Source organism: Rhipicephalus microplus, chromosome 4 (genome assembly GCF_043290135.1).
Source record: "Rhipicephalus microplus isolate Deutch F79 chromosome 4, USDA_Rmic, whole genome shotgun sequence".
NCBI lineage: Eukaryota > Metazoa > Arthropoda > Arachnida > Ixodida > Ixodidae > Rhipicephalus > Rhipicephalus microplus.
Window position 1 is genome coordinate 57,893,475 of NC_134703.1, and position 17,695 is coordinate 57,911,169.

General features: G+C 45.0%; 1 protein-coding gene across 1 annotated transcript; it reads left to right on the forward strand.

Annotated features, from left to right (window-relative positions):
* The first annotated feature begins 9,782 nt into the window (after positions 1 to 9,782).
* Positions 9,783 to 17,059, forward strand: LOC119172003 (uncharacterized). The gene is made up of 3 exons (XM_075892811.1): positions 9,783 to 9,922; positions 14,650 to 14,762; positions 16,770 to 17,059. Exons 2-3 carry the CDS (start codon positions 14,723 to 14,725, stop codon positions 17,003 to 17,005), a joined length of 276 nt encoding a protein of 91 aa, XP_075748926.1. The 5' UTR covers positions 9,783 to 9,922; positions 14,650 to 14,722; the 3' UTR covers positions 17,006 to 17,059.
* Positions 17,060 to 17,695: the final 636 nt, after the last annotated feature.

The window sequence follows — 17,695 nt, forward strand, 5'->3', positions numbered from 1 at the left end:
CTTACAGACTGTCCCTGCTTACCTCACTTCTGTGAGCTATGTATTGGTTTTTCCCACTGTAACGCTCAATTCTGGATAGACGGCTTGTATACGGAGGCGCACGATACCAGTGTTATGCGCCTACCCGTTTAACGACGTTGCCACGTTATACCTGCGATTATTTAATCTCATCAGCCCACCTAACTTTCTGTCTCCCCTTCGTGCGTTTGCCTTCTCTGGGAATTTAGTCAGTTACCCTTAATGACCAGCAGTTATCTTGCCTACGTGCGGCGTGCACAGCCCATGTCTATTTCTTCTGCTTGATTCCAACTATGATATCTTTAACCATGGTCAGTACCTGACCCACTCTGATCTCTTCTTGTTTCTTATGGTTACACCTATCAAATACTATCGCGCGCCAAGACGTCCTCAATGTAGGCTGAACTGTCTTCCTTCAGGTTTCTGCTCGATAGGTAAGTAAACCAGCAAGATGTAGCTGTTATACACCTTCTTCTTGACGGTTAGTGGCAGATTACCATACATGATTTGAGAACGCTTGCTGAATGTGGTCAATCCCATCTTTATTTTTTCTGGTTATTTCACTCTCATGTTTCAGCTTCGCGGTTACTACCTGTCCTAAGTAGACATATTTTACAGAACTTCAAGCGTCTTTACACCTACCGCAAAATGCTGTTTTCTGCCGAGACTGTTGTACATTTCTGTAGTTTTGTGCATATTGTTTTCAGGCCTACTCTTCTGCTTTTCGTGTCCAGTTCAATAATCATGAGCTGTAATTTGTCGCCAGAGTATCAAGGCAATGTCATCAGCGAATGACTGGTTACTAAGATACTCTCCATTAACTCTTATCCCTAACACTTCCCAGTCTTGGGTCCTGAATACCTCTTGTAAAGACGCGGTGAATAGCATTGGAGAGACGGTGTGTCTCTGCCTTACAACCTTCTTTATTTTGAATTTTTTCGCTTTCTTTATGGAGAACTATGGTGGCTGTGGATCCGCAGTAGATTTTTTCCAGTAAGTTTATGCAGGGTTTGCCGATGCCCTCATTTCGTACTACCTGCATTACTGCCGATGTCTCGACTGAGTCAAACGCCGTATCGTAATCTATGAAGGCTATGTATCGTAGTTGGTTGCATTCCACGCATTGCTCTGTCAGCTGATTGATAGTATGAACATGGTTTATTGTAGAGCAGCCTGTACGAAATTCTGCTTGGTCTTTTGGTTGATGTCGTCTTAATTCTATTAGCCATTATTTTTGTAAATAGTTTGTAGAGACCGTACAGTAAGCTGATCGAGGTGTAATTTTCCAGGCCTCCTGACGTCTCTCATGTATTAAAATGGTGTTTGTGTCCTTGAAAGGTTCTGATACCCTTCCAATCAAAAGACATTTAGTATACAAGATGACCAGTGCTTCTAACACAATTTCTCCGCCATCTTTTAGCAGAGTCGTTGTTACCTGATCCTCACCAGTGACTTTTCTTTGCATTCCTTCTACCCATGTCTTCACCAGTGACTTTTCTTTGCATTCCTTCTAAGTATTTCCTTACTACCCATGTCGTTATTCGTAGGATGTCTAACTCCTCTAGGCAACTATTGCTTCTCACGTTATCATCTTGGTTGTTTGGGCTTCGGTACAGCTCTCTGTAGAACTCCTCCACCACCACAACTATCCTATCCATATTGGTTATGACACTGCCTTCTTTATCCCTCCATACATACACCCAATTTTTTCTATGCACAACTAGGGTCCTCTTATTAGCTTCGAGATAGTTCTCGTGATTGGATCGTTCGTCATCAAAACAACTGTGACTGTGTCGCACACTGTTCTCGCCGACAGAACGCGTTCTCAACCATCTCAACCAGTGGCGGTTGCAAGAGGGGGGGGGGGGGGTGATCGCCTCTCCCCTTCTCCCAACTCTGTCAGAACCCCTTACCCTCTATTCAGTGCTCTCGGTCCACTTCCTCTCACCAATTAGGACAAATTAGGACAATACTACTGTGGGTACACATTAACAGTATGTATACTGCGAAAGGGTTTTTCTGCTAGTAAAAACAAAAAGTCATGACCACGCCCCCTTCTCCGGTGTTACTTTCGGCGACCACCCCCCTAAAATGAGTGGCTGGATCCGCCCCAGATCTCAACCACTGGGCGATCCACGCAAAATTAATTAAAAAACGTAAAACAAAACCACGCGTAATGGATGCAAGCAAATGAGCACACTAGTTCAAAGCATACAAACAACGACAGCATCGTATGCGCCAGTGCTTACTGTTTCCGACCACCCAAACACGGCCTCGCGCATGGTCGAATTGCAGAATGCGGTCACGGCAACCCGAGAAACATCCATGGAGTACACCTGTAAAGCACGAACGGGACGTGCGCATAATGATCGACCACGACAAATTAGCGCTCGCCCCCATCTAGGCTGCAATCACGTGCGGGGGCCTTCGTTCCAAAACGCTACCCGCTGCTGCCACATGTTTTTTTTAATTTTATTTATAACATACTGCTGACCAGAATTCGGTCCTTGCAGGAAGGGCACTCATAGTACACTAAAAAAAGAAATGCAATACCAAAATGTCAAAACATTGAGTACAAGGAATGCGCAAATTTTTACACTCAACTTAGTAAAGGCACGCAGACTGCGTACTATAAAAAAATTCAGTAGTGTAGTTAGAACAGAAGTAAGCAAAATAAAGTAAAACATACAAAACGGAAACACAACACCTAACGCGTGTATTATGTCAACTTAAAAATGTTGTTCCGGTCCTCCCTTATGAGCGACCGATACTGTGGGTACGGCGGCGTCGCAATCTGGTGTTGGAGAACCGCAGAAGCTCCCTTTGACGATCAGAAACCCGGGAGCCAAGGTGGACGTTGGAGTGAGACATATCGAAAACAGCGCTGCTCGTCACTTGTTTTGTTGTTTTTTCTCTCTCGCGCGCGACACTTTCTGGCGGCTATGTCAGAAGAGTCATAGAGGGAAAATGCAAAAAATGTTGAACAGTAGAAATTGTGGGTACTAAAACGTCTTCACGTTTTAGAGAATGTTTGAGCTTTAGAAAAAAAATTATTCATACATGGATGAAGAGAACAACGGCGGACCACGCCAATGTATGACGTCATTCTCGCTCCATGAATAGAACAGGCGCGATTCATTTCTTTTGTAGCAGACGAAATGCTCAATATAAGGCGGCATAACGTGACGAGACAACAAAATATTAAAAAAAACAAAAAAAACAAGAAAAACTGATTGCGTCTTTCAGAGTGACATGTTTTTCCGGCTTCAGCTAATTGCGTGTGTCACCGACAACGAACACAGCAAGGAGGTTCTATAGGACCTCTGGAGTGGCAGTCCTGGCCGCTGCCAACGGGAGCAAGTGAAGCCGCTAGCGGCCATATTGCTAGTGGAAAAACAGGGCGGAACCGCCAAAGACCGCAATGAAATACGCGCGTGGCACGCGTCGGTTTGCAGTTCCACGATTAAAAAAAAATGAGATGGTAACCACTTTTAGGTTACACCAACGAATAAATACCTCTTCTTGTTTATGAAACAAATTATTTCATGTACCCATAGTCAGCTGCACGCTTTCAGATGAATCTGTTGTCGAGGGTCGCATATCGAGCTTGCTGGCGCACTCCTGCGGTGTCAAAGGGCTGTAGTATATATGGGGTGTTTTACAAAATGCGCCTGCAGATACTGAAGATCAAGGGGAACGTGACATTTGCTCACCTCTTTCATATATGTGCTTGTGTATGTGTCGACAGATTACCAGAGAATATATATATATATATATATATATATATATATATATATATATATATATATATATATATATATATATATATATATATATATATATATATATATATATATATATATATATATATATATATATATATATATATAAGAAAGTTAAAGTAATTAAAGCTAAATTTAGAAAAAAATAGTTAATTAATTAAACTGGGAGTTACCAGTAATTTTTTCTAGAGTTATCGAATTCTAACCAATTTACAGGCGGAACCGAAACTGAAGCACCGATGTCGCGTGCAACTGACAAACTTCAGGAGACGTACCCCAAATGAACCGTTTATAAGAACGATTGCAGTGGCGTTAGTTACGCATAATATTTATCAACTTCCGTTGGCGACGTGGGTTGTCATGGCAAACGCAGCCTTCAGAGCGTAGAAACGAGGTAGCTTGATGTTTGATAGAACGCCACTCACTCATTTTGGAACTTTGTTTATCGGCGTTTTGGTTTCCGTTTCATCGGCAAGATAAAACAGATTTCAAAGGTGTCTCATCTTGTTTTAGACGCAATTGCTTATTCTTGTGACTACATTCTATTGAAGCTACGTCAAGGAGGTTTTTGCGGATGCGCTTGGAAAGTAGGAAAAATCGAAGGTGTACTGCCAAGCAACAGTATGGTTGTCTACCCCGTTCTGTCGAAGCAGCATTCTTTGAAGTGAATAGAACAGAGTTGGTCACCGTCCGTTGCCCTCGAACTATTTCTTCGAACAGCACGTTCCCAGGCAGAACACAGCGCACTGTCTTTCGGAAACCTGTAACACGGATAATCATGGCATGGAATTATTGTAGCGTTAGCTACACTGGCCTCGCTGAGCCAATTTCGCGTGGCACTGGTCTGAGCATGCGCAATGATACTCCGCCGCCGCCCTCTCCCAGTGCAGTCGCCCTCTGACACTGCGCTGGAGCCGCTTGATAGCGCCTCTGACTGGCGTTTGCCACTGTGGTATAGCCATGGAGAAGGAGAGTGCAAATGCTGCTCAACGGTGCAGTAGAGCGGAGAAGCTTAACTCATCAGATCCCGAAGTAGTTGCCCGGAAAAATAAATATACATGTGCCACATGATACGTATACCGTGCGTGTGTCATTGGAACAGCTGTAAGCACGATATCTGGAAAGCTAAGAATAATCAGCTGAACCTTTGCTAACGCTACGTATATCTTGGCATAGCTGAGCTAAGCCAATGCCATTTTCTCTACGTTTGCGAATTCCTCGATAAACATGCACAAAATTCAATATGCACTCGCCAGAAAAATATGCATGCACGCCGTCAGTCTTGCCTTGTAAGACAGCACCAGAAAACTTGGAATTCAAAGGGCATTCAGACGTCTTACTTGTTCCAATGTTTGATATGTGCAGCCATAGACCACAAGTGCTTCGTCCATAAACTTAAAACTCGTGAATGACGTCGTGTCAGCGAGCATTTCAAGCTTCAAGTTACCTTCCATACAGCTATGCACATTTATTACATGCATGCGCACCTTTGATATTGTTTATAATTTAACAGAATACGCGAAAAAACAGGCGATCGTCAGAGGATGAAGCGAGAATACTTACAAGTTAAAAGGGATCCCAGGCGTCTTCTTGATGCGATTTGTGCATCCATAAGCGACGCACGAAGTCATTATGGCCTTGTAAAATCTTTAACTGCTTTACAAAAGCATGTCACAGTCTCCAAAGGCCACTGCGAGGGCGGAGCTACGAAGCGCACTTTGTCGTCTGCTTACGAGTCTGCGTCACTCATCGGGGCGCATTTCCACTCCAGAAAACACGGCAAAACAGAGCACGGCCGGGCTAGAGAGCGAGCGGCGCGCGTGCTTTTACGGCCTTCGCAAGAGGCCTAGTTCCTGCCTGCGGCCGCTGCTAGGAGCTGGCGCTGCGGGCCAACCATGCGGACGCGCTCGTCTACCACTCCGCGCGCGGCCTCTGCTCTTCTTTTTTTTTTTTCACTACAATCACCGCTACTGGCGTACGCAGAAGGGGGTTAAAGGGGGCCGGGTAGGAAGAACCAAACGAAGACTGCGTGCCCATCCCCGAATAATGGTTTCTGATCTTCGGCTGATTATTTGTGTCGCACGCTACGCACCAGCCCACGGCCGGGCTAGAGAGCGGCGCCGCGCGCGCTCCAGCGCGCGCCGCTTTCTCTCTAGCCCGGCCGTGACCAGCCATACGCGACTTCGATGTATGTTCTCAAAGCGACGATGAGCCATTTTGCAATTTCTCTGAAGAAATTAATGAAATAATTACAAAATTCGACAGAACGTGGAATCGCCCTAAATTTTTAGTGTATCGTGAATAAATTACAAGCTTTGGCTTTTTTCTGTTGTGTGGTTTAATTTTTGTGTACTTTTTGGTCTTTCACGCTGCCCTCCCTGCCCCCCTCCCCTTTTTCTGAACTGAAATCCTAAGTACTCCGCTATCGTGGGCGCCCGCCATCAGGTGCAACAAACTGAATTGCTGCAAAATTTTGCTCTCAGCGCAGCGTGATTGATTCGCCTTGGCTAGTTTCAATGTTTCGGTTTCATATGCAGGTTGAAGTACTTAGCGGCGTACTCTAATTGTCATAGGTTACGACTTAAAACTTGCAGAGCGTTAGTTAGAAATCTTTAAAAACGCATGCCGAAGAAAAAGCATCGGGGATAATCTGTGAACTGAAAGGCACCAAGCAAACTGGAAACGAGTTTATTAGTTTATTATATGGAAACGAGTTCGAGCACCAGAAAAATCATCTTCGGCGTGACAGAACAGTCTTGCACAAAAGAAACGTTGTTCGAGCTGGAGAAGCTTCACAGTCGGAAGTGCTTCCTCGACGGCTTATGTGTATAGTTCATGTGCTTTTCATTGTCGTCGGTGACTCGAGTAAAGTGATTCACTAAAAGGATACTGAAGAATTTGTCAGCAATAAAACTTGCTGACCGTCTTCCGTGACTATTGTCAACACTTTCGGGGCAGTTCAGCAGAGGTACGTCCTCAAGATGCGGTCCTACGAGCAGCTGTAGAACATCGAGAACATGCGTGCGTGGCAGGTGTTTTGCCATTTTCTCGAAGAATGTGACGATCCCGTTTAAAAGTGCAAGGAACTCTGGCCTCGGGTAGGCAAGGCCGCTTCTGTCCTGGCCTCTCAAAAGCGCGTACAGTGGCTGATCTTTGTCGCTTGTAGTGAGGAGCATGGCGCAAGATTCGCACCCGAAGTCTGTGATCAGTTTCGCGATGTAACCGCCGACGTAGGCCAAACCAGAGCATGTCACAGACAGTGGGGGAGCGGAAGTACATTCCCTAAGCTCTTTCAGGTCGTCAGAGAACGTCACCGACAGGCTACTGACCAACTTGTCAACATCAGTGTCGCACGTCACGACTTCAGGTGGCCTTGCGAACTTGGATTTTACAATTTGGTCCAAAACAGCCGTCACAGCCCGGGCGTCGAGCATGTCGTTTCCACCGCACATGTACCTGACTCTGCCGAATACTGCTTCTATGGGGTCGCTGTTTAGCTTCCTTGTTAGCACGTAGTTGATGCCTTGGGTTAGGAGGTATCGAGTTGTTTCCACTGTTGACTGTAGTGAAAAGCAGGGCCTCAAACGTTTCGTCGGTGAAAGCGCCCTTCCCAGAGGCGACTGAGCTTGCTTGTACTTTCTTTACATAGCACGTGAAGTCATTTTCTAGCCACAATAGCCGGCCGTCGTCCACGTCTGCAATGGGGGCCTTCTGCCCCGTTCCCCCGAAAGAGGTGTCGTGCATATCAAACCAATCTTTCATTGTCCTCATGAAGTGCACGGTGGAACTTGCTCGCCTAAATGCGGAGAGTGCAGGGTCATTGCGGGAGTTTTCTTCGAGGTGTTCCAGTGCTGCACAAACCTGTGGGGAGAAGATCTGAACCGCACGAAGTACATTCATCTTCTCCAGGTTTGTAGGGTAGACATGCTTCCTCGTCAAATTCCTGGCAAGCTTGATTGTCATATTCTTCTGGTGCTCGTACAGCTGTTGTACGAAGGTGCCACTAATCACAACTGAGCCATTCGTAAGCTGTCGCTCCAGGAACTGGTTGCGCACATTCTTCAGGACGTGGCAAGGATCGAAGCTGAGCAGAATGATGCGGCTGTCATCGTGTGGGTGCCTCACGACTGTTTGCAGAGAGCCACTCCCCAAGTGTTTAAACAAGGTGACGTTGGCTGAGTAATTGTCAGTCACAATGCGGGTCACAACGAAGCCACACAATTCCACCGCAGCGATCACCTCTTTTGTCCACGTGAACAGGTACCTGCCGCTCAGCTGTTTTGTGAAGTAATACGAACAGGGAATTTTGTACTTGCTTGACAGGCCTTGCAATACAAAGCACAAAACTCTGTTCGCGAGCACATCCTTCGAGCTGCTGGGCGTATCACCACCGGGCTTGTCTTTAAGGCCAAACACAGCGTCGGCCTTCCTGTCATAGATGCACTTGGGTCTGATGCTTGCTTCATCGATTATCAAGGAGGCCATATGCTGCTTGCTGCTCAGCATCGACGCCTCGGAAACGAGCCTCTCCTTCATCGCGGCGCTCATTCCGGATGTCGTCGGGGATGGATCCATGTACCTCTGTAGAGTACACTTTGCAGGCAAGGTTAAAAGGCCCGACGTGCGAGCGTAGTCATATCCTTCCGGCGAAATGAAACGCCATATTACGCACTCTCGAATGAACTCTTCAGGGTAACTGTCATGCTTTTTCCCGTACCTTCCGATCTGATGTAGAAGGAAAACGGCCTTTTTTTCCCCTCGCTCAGCGTCTGCCACAATTTCCTCAAGTGCAGCCAAGTGCCTGTTTGCACGGTACACCTCGCTTGCCTTTTGCTCAGCTCTCAGCAGAGACAGAGACTTCTGACTTTGAGAACGGTGATAGGCGACTTGAGAACGCAGTCTTCCAACCATAGAAAGGTACCGACTTGCTCGCTGCGCATCATTGTTAGTGGTCTGGGTGGAAACATTTGCAGACGCCTTGTCGAAACTCTCCGGAGCATCCAAACCCGCAGGTAGTTCCGCTGGCTCTGCCTTCCGCTTAGTTGGTTTGCGAGGGGGCAAAGATTGTCTTACGACTGGTTCTTTCCGGGGCTTCTACGCACTTGGCGCCAAGTATGCGGGATAATCTTCAAAGACAGTTGGCACGGCTCCGGGAAGCAGCTTTCTTATCCTGCAGTCAGGAGCGTAATCGATCTGACGGAAGTGCCTGCTGCATACGACAGTCGACGGCGACCTGTCGTTTATTACGAGGTTCTGCCTTGAAATGTTCCGCTGCCATTTTGAGCACAGTTCTTGATCCACAGGGAACTGGTGGAACGAAACCCCCGGCGTTTTCCCGGCACGCGATTTGCAGTACGGGACACAACAGTACACCATCACAGCACCGGTCAAAGCATATACACTGAGTTCACTTTACTATGTTGAACAACATGCAGCGCACTGCGATGAATTTCTGAAAACTCACGCCTTCAGCTTCTCTCAGACCGAAAAAAAGTAAGGCGATGTGATTGCGGTTAAATCACAGAAGCACAAACACTGCGAAAACAGCCCGCACGTGCGTCGAAAGCAGCCTGCAAATGCAAGCGCGCAAGCAGCGCAAGTGCCAGGCAAGGGTTGGCTTGCGTAGCCCCCGTGCGGAGACTGGCGGAACTGTACGTCACGACTCCTCCCCTTTGTTCTCGCCGCCGCTGCGGAGGCCGTATGAAAGCGCGCGCGCCGCTTGCTCTCTAGCCCAGCCGTAAACAGAGATCTCTGATTACACCCTTCCCCCCTAGGGGGCTAAACGTGGGTTGATTTTAAAGTCAGTATGCCAGCTGTTAGGCTTTTTTAATTCAACAAAATATTGAACCTAATGTTCTGGTAGAATTGAAAAAGTAAAAAGCTATGAGTTGAGCAACGTTTTTTTGCAACCTCTAATTTTAGTTCACAACGCCACCGCTACTAATACATTGGTTGCCCGGCGCAGCGTGAGGTAGGTGTTTTGTGCTGTAGTCGTTTGATCGCGTGGTTGCCTCTGGGTAGGACGCACGGAGCTCACCACTTCAAAGCAAGAGCGACTCGCTGCTTTATCTTCGGAATCATAGCAACCGTTTCCTGCGTGGCGAACTTTCGAGAAATAAAAGGTAGTACGCTTTCCCTTGTTTTCACTTTCAGGTCGTGCTGTGTGGGCAAGCGCGCCGACACGTAGATAGCAGACAGCCCAGCGCGGATCCGAAACTATGGAAGAATTACGGAAAAACAGCAATTTCACGTTTTCTCCGTTTGGTAAAACGTTAATTTATCCCCCGTACTTGTTATACCACCTTTGTATTATGAGCAGTTTTGTATTTCAGCACTTATATTCGTTTTGTAACGAGCCAACGGTGTTTTTTTTTTTTAGCAATTGCTATGAAATTAGTTTGAGATGTTTGCGCCTCACGTGAAAGCAACTGCTGCCCTTATAGTGAGTGTTGAAGATAATTGTAATAATAAAATAAGATCTGACCTTAACGTAACTGTGCTTAAATTAACGATTTAGGTCAAAAATTGGTCACACAGACTTTATATGGCAAGCTTTTTTGTAGTTACGTACAATGGGAAAATTGCTTGGTTGAGGAATATATGAGAATTCCAGTACTGTAGTTACAGCCATCTCTAGAGTATGATTACTAAAATCGTGGTTGTGGAACGCTTGGGACGTAAAACCTTAGATACTAATATTGTGATTGCCATAATCCCCTCACAGCAGAAGCTAGAAGTTTATTTTCTTGCTTCTTTAAGCGAATAATACAGCCAAAGGGAAACAAGATATTGGCACGCATAAAAAAAAAAAAAAAACCTGGCAGTGATAGTGTTGTATAGGTTAAAAAAAAAAAAGACTTGGCGCCAGCAGTCTTGTGCACGCGCACCTGTGCACCGGTATTTTATAGCTTCCTATCTAAAACCGTCTGCGAGGCTGATGAATGTTATCGGCACGTTTGCGCATCCTGCTTAACCTCTCTCAGCCTCGTCAATTGTGTGCATTGTGAAACACATTCATTTGCAAAGCAAGCGCAGCACCATTTGGATTCTGAGGCTGCACAGATTTCTACCCAGTGCCCCTATAAAAAGTGAGGTTATTGTTTTCGTGCTTACATAACTGTAAAAGTTATTCATAAAGTTCGTATTTAACGAGGGAGAAAACACTAGCCGCGAGACATTGTAGAGCTGTTTCCTAACTGCTCCTCGACACCCCTTTGCCACCGACAAATGAGCTACCCCATTCCAGCGTTGCAGAACTCATTCTCAGACAGTTCTATTTCAGTTGTAACTTCTTGTTTTTGCAAAAAACATTTTGATAACGGTTGATGCAAAGGAATGGGAAAGAATTGTATGGTTCTAGTGCAGGTGAATCGAGGAGATGTGATCTTTTTTTTTCCTTTTGGATGAAAGCCGCATGCATCACCATCAGCAATGCTGAGAGCTGACACTTGTTATTTATCATCTTCAATTTATTTGTTTGAGCATACACAAGCTGCGATAGAAGAGCTGCTGCAGATGTGGTTTATAATGGTAGTGAATGTTGTCTCCGGGCATCATTGAATACACAAGGCATAATAAAAAGAAAGATAATTTACCTAAACTCTGAAACTCTCATGTCTCATAGGCTACACACAAACACCACAGAGGTGAAACAGCGCGTGATCTTGTTCACTCTCCTCAGTGTCGCCATCTTCGCCTCTTTTCGCAAGAATGCGCGCATCTCGTGGAGACGCTAGCAATTTTCCAACACGAACAAGCTTTTTCAACTTAGTCAGCCATTAAACAATGAGTGAAGAAAAGACACACTTGCGATATCAATAGCAATAAAGCACCTCGAGCTAGAAATTTGTATAGCCTTCAATAAATGATACGCAAGCAAAACCAGGCACATTCACATAAAATTCTGATTGAAAAGTATGCTCAAGTTGATTAATGGAATGAAGCGAGGCTGCACTGAGCCTGAATTTATAAACTGTATCGAGCTGAAAAAAACAGAGAATTTGTGCACTATTCCATTGTGAAAACCCTCTATTCGATAATTCATCCAAAACTCAGGGGCTAACAAGGGCCAATCAGATGTATATAAAGAGCAAGCCTTCTGTATTTGAGCCTGCTTTTCAAGCTTTGTACTTCTTATTTTGTGCTGTTGTTAAGTTTTGGCATTTGCAAGTGGCCTCTCGCACCTATGTTTTGTACAGAAAGCATAGCTCGGCAAACTCAGTCACGAGTCTGCTCACTCAGACTCGGATCGATCTAGGAGTATTGGTTAGTCCGGGTGAGTAATATTCTGGGGAATTTGAGTCTGTGCGAGTTCAGCTGATGAAAATTTCTTGAGAGTGAAAATCCCAGTGAGTTTATCTTGGGAAAATTCCAACGAGTTTGTGTCCAAGTGAGTCCGAAGTGCAGTTGAGTCTGAGTGAGTTCCACTTGTTTTTGTCAACTTGTGTACATAAGTATGGTTGCAGAATGGTACTTATGTATATGATATTCAGGCTGGGTACATCATATTCAAGATGTTGCAGCAACATACTGACTTTTTTCAACAGAGTCGTCTCAATCTTTCAACATACGGTCGACTCTCATTAATTCAAGTTCAAAAAGACCTCTGAATTTTATTTGAATTATTAAGAAGTTTTATTCACTAGAAGTTCTCAGACACCACACATTATAATTAGGCACTGATTTCATCACATTCAAAATGGTTTTAAGCATTTTAAACTCTAACTTCACACAATAAACAGAAAACAGAGGTGTAAGGCCCACAAGTTTCTTGGCCATTAAATGCTGATCAGACCTTTTAAAGAAATCATGAATTGCCAACTGTTTCCTTGCTACATGTGCCTTCAGCACAAAGCTCTCTATACCATTTGAGAAGTATCACAGTTTACCGTGCGTATGCTTCATTTCAAACATTGGTAACTAGCAAAGCCATTCTCCTTGGAGGCCTGAGGTGCCTATTTTTCATAATTAGACTGTTAGGAATATATATACGCAAATTTTTAAGTGGTAGTGGGAAAGCAGCAGACATTTTCTCATATAGGAGTGCAAGAATTATGAATTAACTGAATGATGGAGTTTGAATTAAAAGGCTTTTAATAAAAACACATTCAATGAATAGAGGGCCAACTAAATAATTGAATTTTGTTTGTACTAACCAAAAGCATGAATCATCAGTTTCAATTATCGCGAGTCTACTGTAATCAATATACCGAGTCTCCTCAACATACCGAGGCTTGTATCAGTGGTGGATCAAGAGGGTGGGCAGTGAAGGCGACTGCCCCCCCCCCCCCCCCAAAGCCTGTTGGCACCCCTCCTCCTTTCTTTATTGCTTGCCATCCACCTGCTGTCACCGATCAGGACCACTTTGACTACACCCGCACATTAACAGTATTTATGCAATGACAAAGTTTTTGTGCTTGTAAAAACAATAAAAAAGTAATGACCACGCTCCCCTCTCCAGTGTTACTTCAAACGACCTTCCCCTCCCTAAGATGAGTGGCTGGATGCGCCCCTGGCTCAAATTCACAAACGCTCCTGGACTCGAAACTTGACCTCCAGAGATCCTTAAGGACCATTTCGCGTTTTGATTTCTGAAGTGCGAAAAGTCTCTAGGATCTCCTGGAGGTCGGAGTTTCAAGTCGAGAAGCATTTGTAAATACAGGCCAGAGTCTCCTCAATAAAATACTGAGTCTACTCAGCAAACTGGACAACATCCAAAAATAACTTTAAGGAATTTAAGATGCATTCTTTACTTGAACTAATGTTTATACACTCTAACCTTAATATAACAAACCCAGATATAACAAAATATCAGTACATAATTCGGCAGTGCACAAAAGGAAACAGACAAATATGGATAAGTTCCGACTCGCCCACATTTGAGTTATACTACACGAAATGTCGGTTATAACAAAGTAACTGAAGAATACTCTTGCAGTCGATACAGAGTAAAAAATATGCCCTTCGAATTTTTCACCATAATCAACTTATTTTCATAAAGGTGTAACTTTGCTATAATGAGGTTTAAATGTATTGCAGTAATGTTTTTTTGATAATTTATTACTATTTTCTTTTTTATATTTGTTATGTTTATACACCTTATCAGAATGTGCCAGTTGTGATTCTTTGTATAAAACATTCTCTAAATGAGTCGAAGTTGTGCATGACCTGTTTTTTTTTTGTACCAATCCGTATTTCAAAGCAAAAGCCTCCGTTAGGCTATGCAGGCATAAAGTGGCAATAGAAAGCACAAGACCGGGTTGATTGGTGGGTCATGGGAGAGGACTGCCCTGCAGTGGGCCTAGTCAGGCTGATGATGTATTTCGGAGCATAAGCCTCCGTCAGGCTATGCATGTAGCCCTTTGCTTCGTTTTTCTGTTATATGTTCAGAAAATGAATCGAATCTCAATGCATGGCTTGTTTGTTCTACATTTTAGAGATGAAAAAGAAGCACCGAAAGACTATTCATAAGCAAGGAAACACACATGACAGTACTTTTGGTGCTTCTTCACTTGTTAATTGTCTCTTTTTTGGCTCTGCCTTCCTATAATGGAGAATGCTGCACAGCTGTGCAGATTTCACACACCGGCCACATAAGAAGCATTTGTGCTTGCTTTAAGTACCTAACAGATAAGTGGCACCTGTACACAAAAGTGAAAGTAGCTTATGCACAGGTGGTGCTTGGCTCTTGCAAATTTGTACTTTGAGAGTTCGTACCGATAGACTGCTTATTGCTTCTTAACCTTTTTACAAGTCATAGCCCGGGTCGTTTACATCCTCTAGCAGTGTATTTGGGTGATTATTACTGTAGCACACACCATTAATTGAGAATGTTTTGTGTGTTTTCCAGACACTCAGATCAACATCGCTTGCTTATTTATTGAGCTTGCATCACATTGTCTATACTTTTCTCTTGCACTGCAATGGCTGGTCCAACTCTTCTTGCTGTAGGAGCAGCAGTAGGTAGGTGCTTGCTCTCTGTCACCCATTTACTTAATCACAAAAGTTTGTTTATAGTAGACATACAGGCCCAATCGATATGACAAGTGGGTAAATACTACTGTAACATGACAGCTGGAGGAAATAAGTAGTCAGAAACACTAAACTCCTATGCGAGCTTACGTACGAGATCACAACAGCACTGCGGTCGCCTGTGGAGGTGCTAATAATGCTGAGTGAGTCGTAAGAATTTGAGTGTGCTAACAACAAATCTTGCTATTTCAAGATCACGTGCCGATTACGCAATGCAGGTGTTAAGGAAAAATTGTGCTCACTGTAAAAGCAATGACTGCGCTTGTGCAGTAGTTACTGACAGTATTGCAAACAATTTTGTTTTCAGAAGCAATCGGAAGAGAGATGTTCATATCTACTGTAGGACATTGACTGGCATTGAACTGGCATTGAATGACTGGCATTGAACAGTGCCAGTCATTTCTTTGTGGTCCCTCATGCTCATGCTGCAGTTTGCTACTGTTCCGATCTTTATGCATTTCTACTGCACTCCGCCTTTTTCACGGTGCCACTGCATGCGCTTTTCCTCTAGCAGAAATGTCGTGCAACGCCACTTCATCTCAGAGGCCATAGTTCTGGCAATACGGTTGTCCCGCTTCCGCCAAAGCTTTATAGAGACACAGGGCAGCACAGGAAAATGAAAAAGGCGGATTTCTAGGTTGAAATTGTTAAAGCGACCCTAAAATGGTCTTTTGAAGTTTTTTTAGCGTTTAGACTAGAGCATCACCAAACCATTCGCACCACAAATTTAGTGACATGCCATGCACCAAGGCCACTTCGGACAATTGTATCATACCCTCCTTCTCAACTCTGCCTGGGCTCCTTAATGCTGGCATCACTGGTAATCACAGAGCTTTGAGCGCCGCTAGAGAATTTGAGCTTTTACCATTCTAGACTTCTGAAATGGCATGCTGACAGGTTGCACGCAGTCTCGAACGCTATCACATAGTCGCCCGGCAGCACGCACACCGTCTAGCAACACAGATGAAGATCGCGAAACGGTTGATATCTGCTCCGACAGGTGCCGCCACCCTACCAGCCAATCTTACTGCCGCACATTCTACAGCCCGTGAGAGCCAGTCAGATCAGGTGCCATGGTGACGTGGCTTCTGACGTACTCGGGCCCAGAGCATGTTGCTCTGTGAACGGCCATTTGAAAACCCGTGTGGTCGAGTCGCAACAATCTGCACCGATCTGCGATTCGCAGCTTGAAAGCCTAGTAATAAATTACACAGTTTACGCAGAGAGCTCAAATCAGTCTCTAAATAACCCTTGAGACTTGGTCTACCGGCCCAATGTATTCATAGAAAATCGCCAAAATCGTTTAAGGGTCTCTTCAACACTAGGCATCGTATTGCATGTTGCTTCCATGTTCAAGAATAATGGTAATTGTGGGATATTGCATGTAATGCATGTGTTCATATAAAATGTGCAAGAAAATGTGAACGATCATTTAGTGACTTCTAGCAGGTGTCACACCGCTTTATTATTATTCTTCATATTTTCTCGCTCATATCACACCCCCTCTGTACAATAATTGTAGTGCTTCCATGTCCCAAAACCATGATATAATGAGAGATGCTCTAGAGGAAAGCTCCGAAAATTTCGACAACTTGGAGGTTTCTAAACGTGCACCTGAATCTAAGCGCATGGGCCACTAGCAGTTTGCTACCCCCAAATGGCCGCCATGACCGTGATTCAACTCGTGACCGTTGGGTTTGCAGACAAATACCATAACCACTATATCACCATGAAGGGTGCTACGTAGGAATGGCTTTACTGGCATGTCAGACTAATTCACAGCTTGAATAATTTTTCTCTTAAAGGTATCCCTTTAAGTGCTGCACAAGAGTTTGGCTATGCACTTAGAGTATGCATTAGGAAGAGGCACAAAGAGGCTGCTACAGTGAAACCAGTCAGGAAGAACTTTTTGTTCACCATTGTTTTTTACTCATGCAGCAGGAGCAGCCGGCGCACTGATGGCTGTACCTGCAGTACTTGCAGCCGCTGGATTCGGAGCTGCCGGTGTGGCTGCCGGATCATATGCTGCAGCTACCCAGGCAACCATGGGGGGCATCGTGGCCAAAGGCAGCCTATTTGCACTTTGCCAAAGCTGGGGAGCAGCTGGACTTCCCCTCGCTGCAAAGGGTGTTGCTGCTGCAGCCGGCGCATGGCTTGGTTTTAAGGTGGTTTAATGAACCACATAATGCACTGGCAGTCTAAGCCCAATAAAAGCATAAGAAATCACAGCATATCCATGGAGTGAATGATGATGAGTGGGGCAAAGCACTCGTCAGCCCGTTCGTGCTTCCGTTCGTCTTTGCTTCCGTCCGTCTGCGCGACCATCCGTGCATCCTTCCGAGAGTCCGTCCGTCCAACCATCTGCTAGTCTGTCTGTTCGTCCGTCCGTGCGTTCATCTAGTGAACACTCTAAGTGCCGTCATCTCCCATCCCCTGTGGCACATATCCGCTCTAGAGCGGGTATCTGCCACTAGTGGCTAGGTACTAGTACATACATACATACATACATACATACATACATACATACATACAAGAGATGGACGGACCCACGCTTAAGGAGCTTCGCCCCTAAAAAATTCAGTGCTTAATTTTTCTGTTTTTAAGTGAAGCTGCAGCTTGGTGCCTCATCAGAAACAACGCATCCAACCACCAGCTTTCCTTCGGCAGAGTGAGGCGAGATCACGTGATCCAACCCTGCACGTCACCACGACTGCAGCACCCGCTCCTGCAGTGGTGGGCCTTGCGCCCAATACCAAGGCGCAAGCAGCAAACACGCTGTCCCTGTTTGGCCAATGACGAGGCATGTTGGATCAACATGGCGGACGCGGCCAATCAGAGGCCTTGAGATGACTTTCGGACATTTG

Coding starts and splice junctions, on each gene's coding strand:
- LOC119172003 (XM_075892811.1), top strand. CDS start 14,723: ATGGCTGGTCCAACTCTTCTTGCTGTAGGAGCAGCAGTAG. Junction 14,763..16,769: donor TGCTGTAGGAGCAGCAGTAG/GTAGGTGCTTGC, acceptor TTACTCATGCAG/CAGGAGCAGCCGGCGCACTG.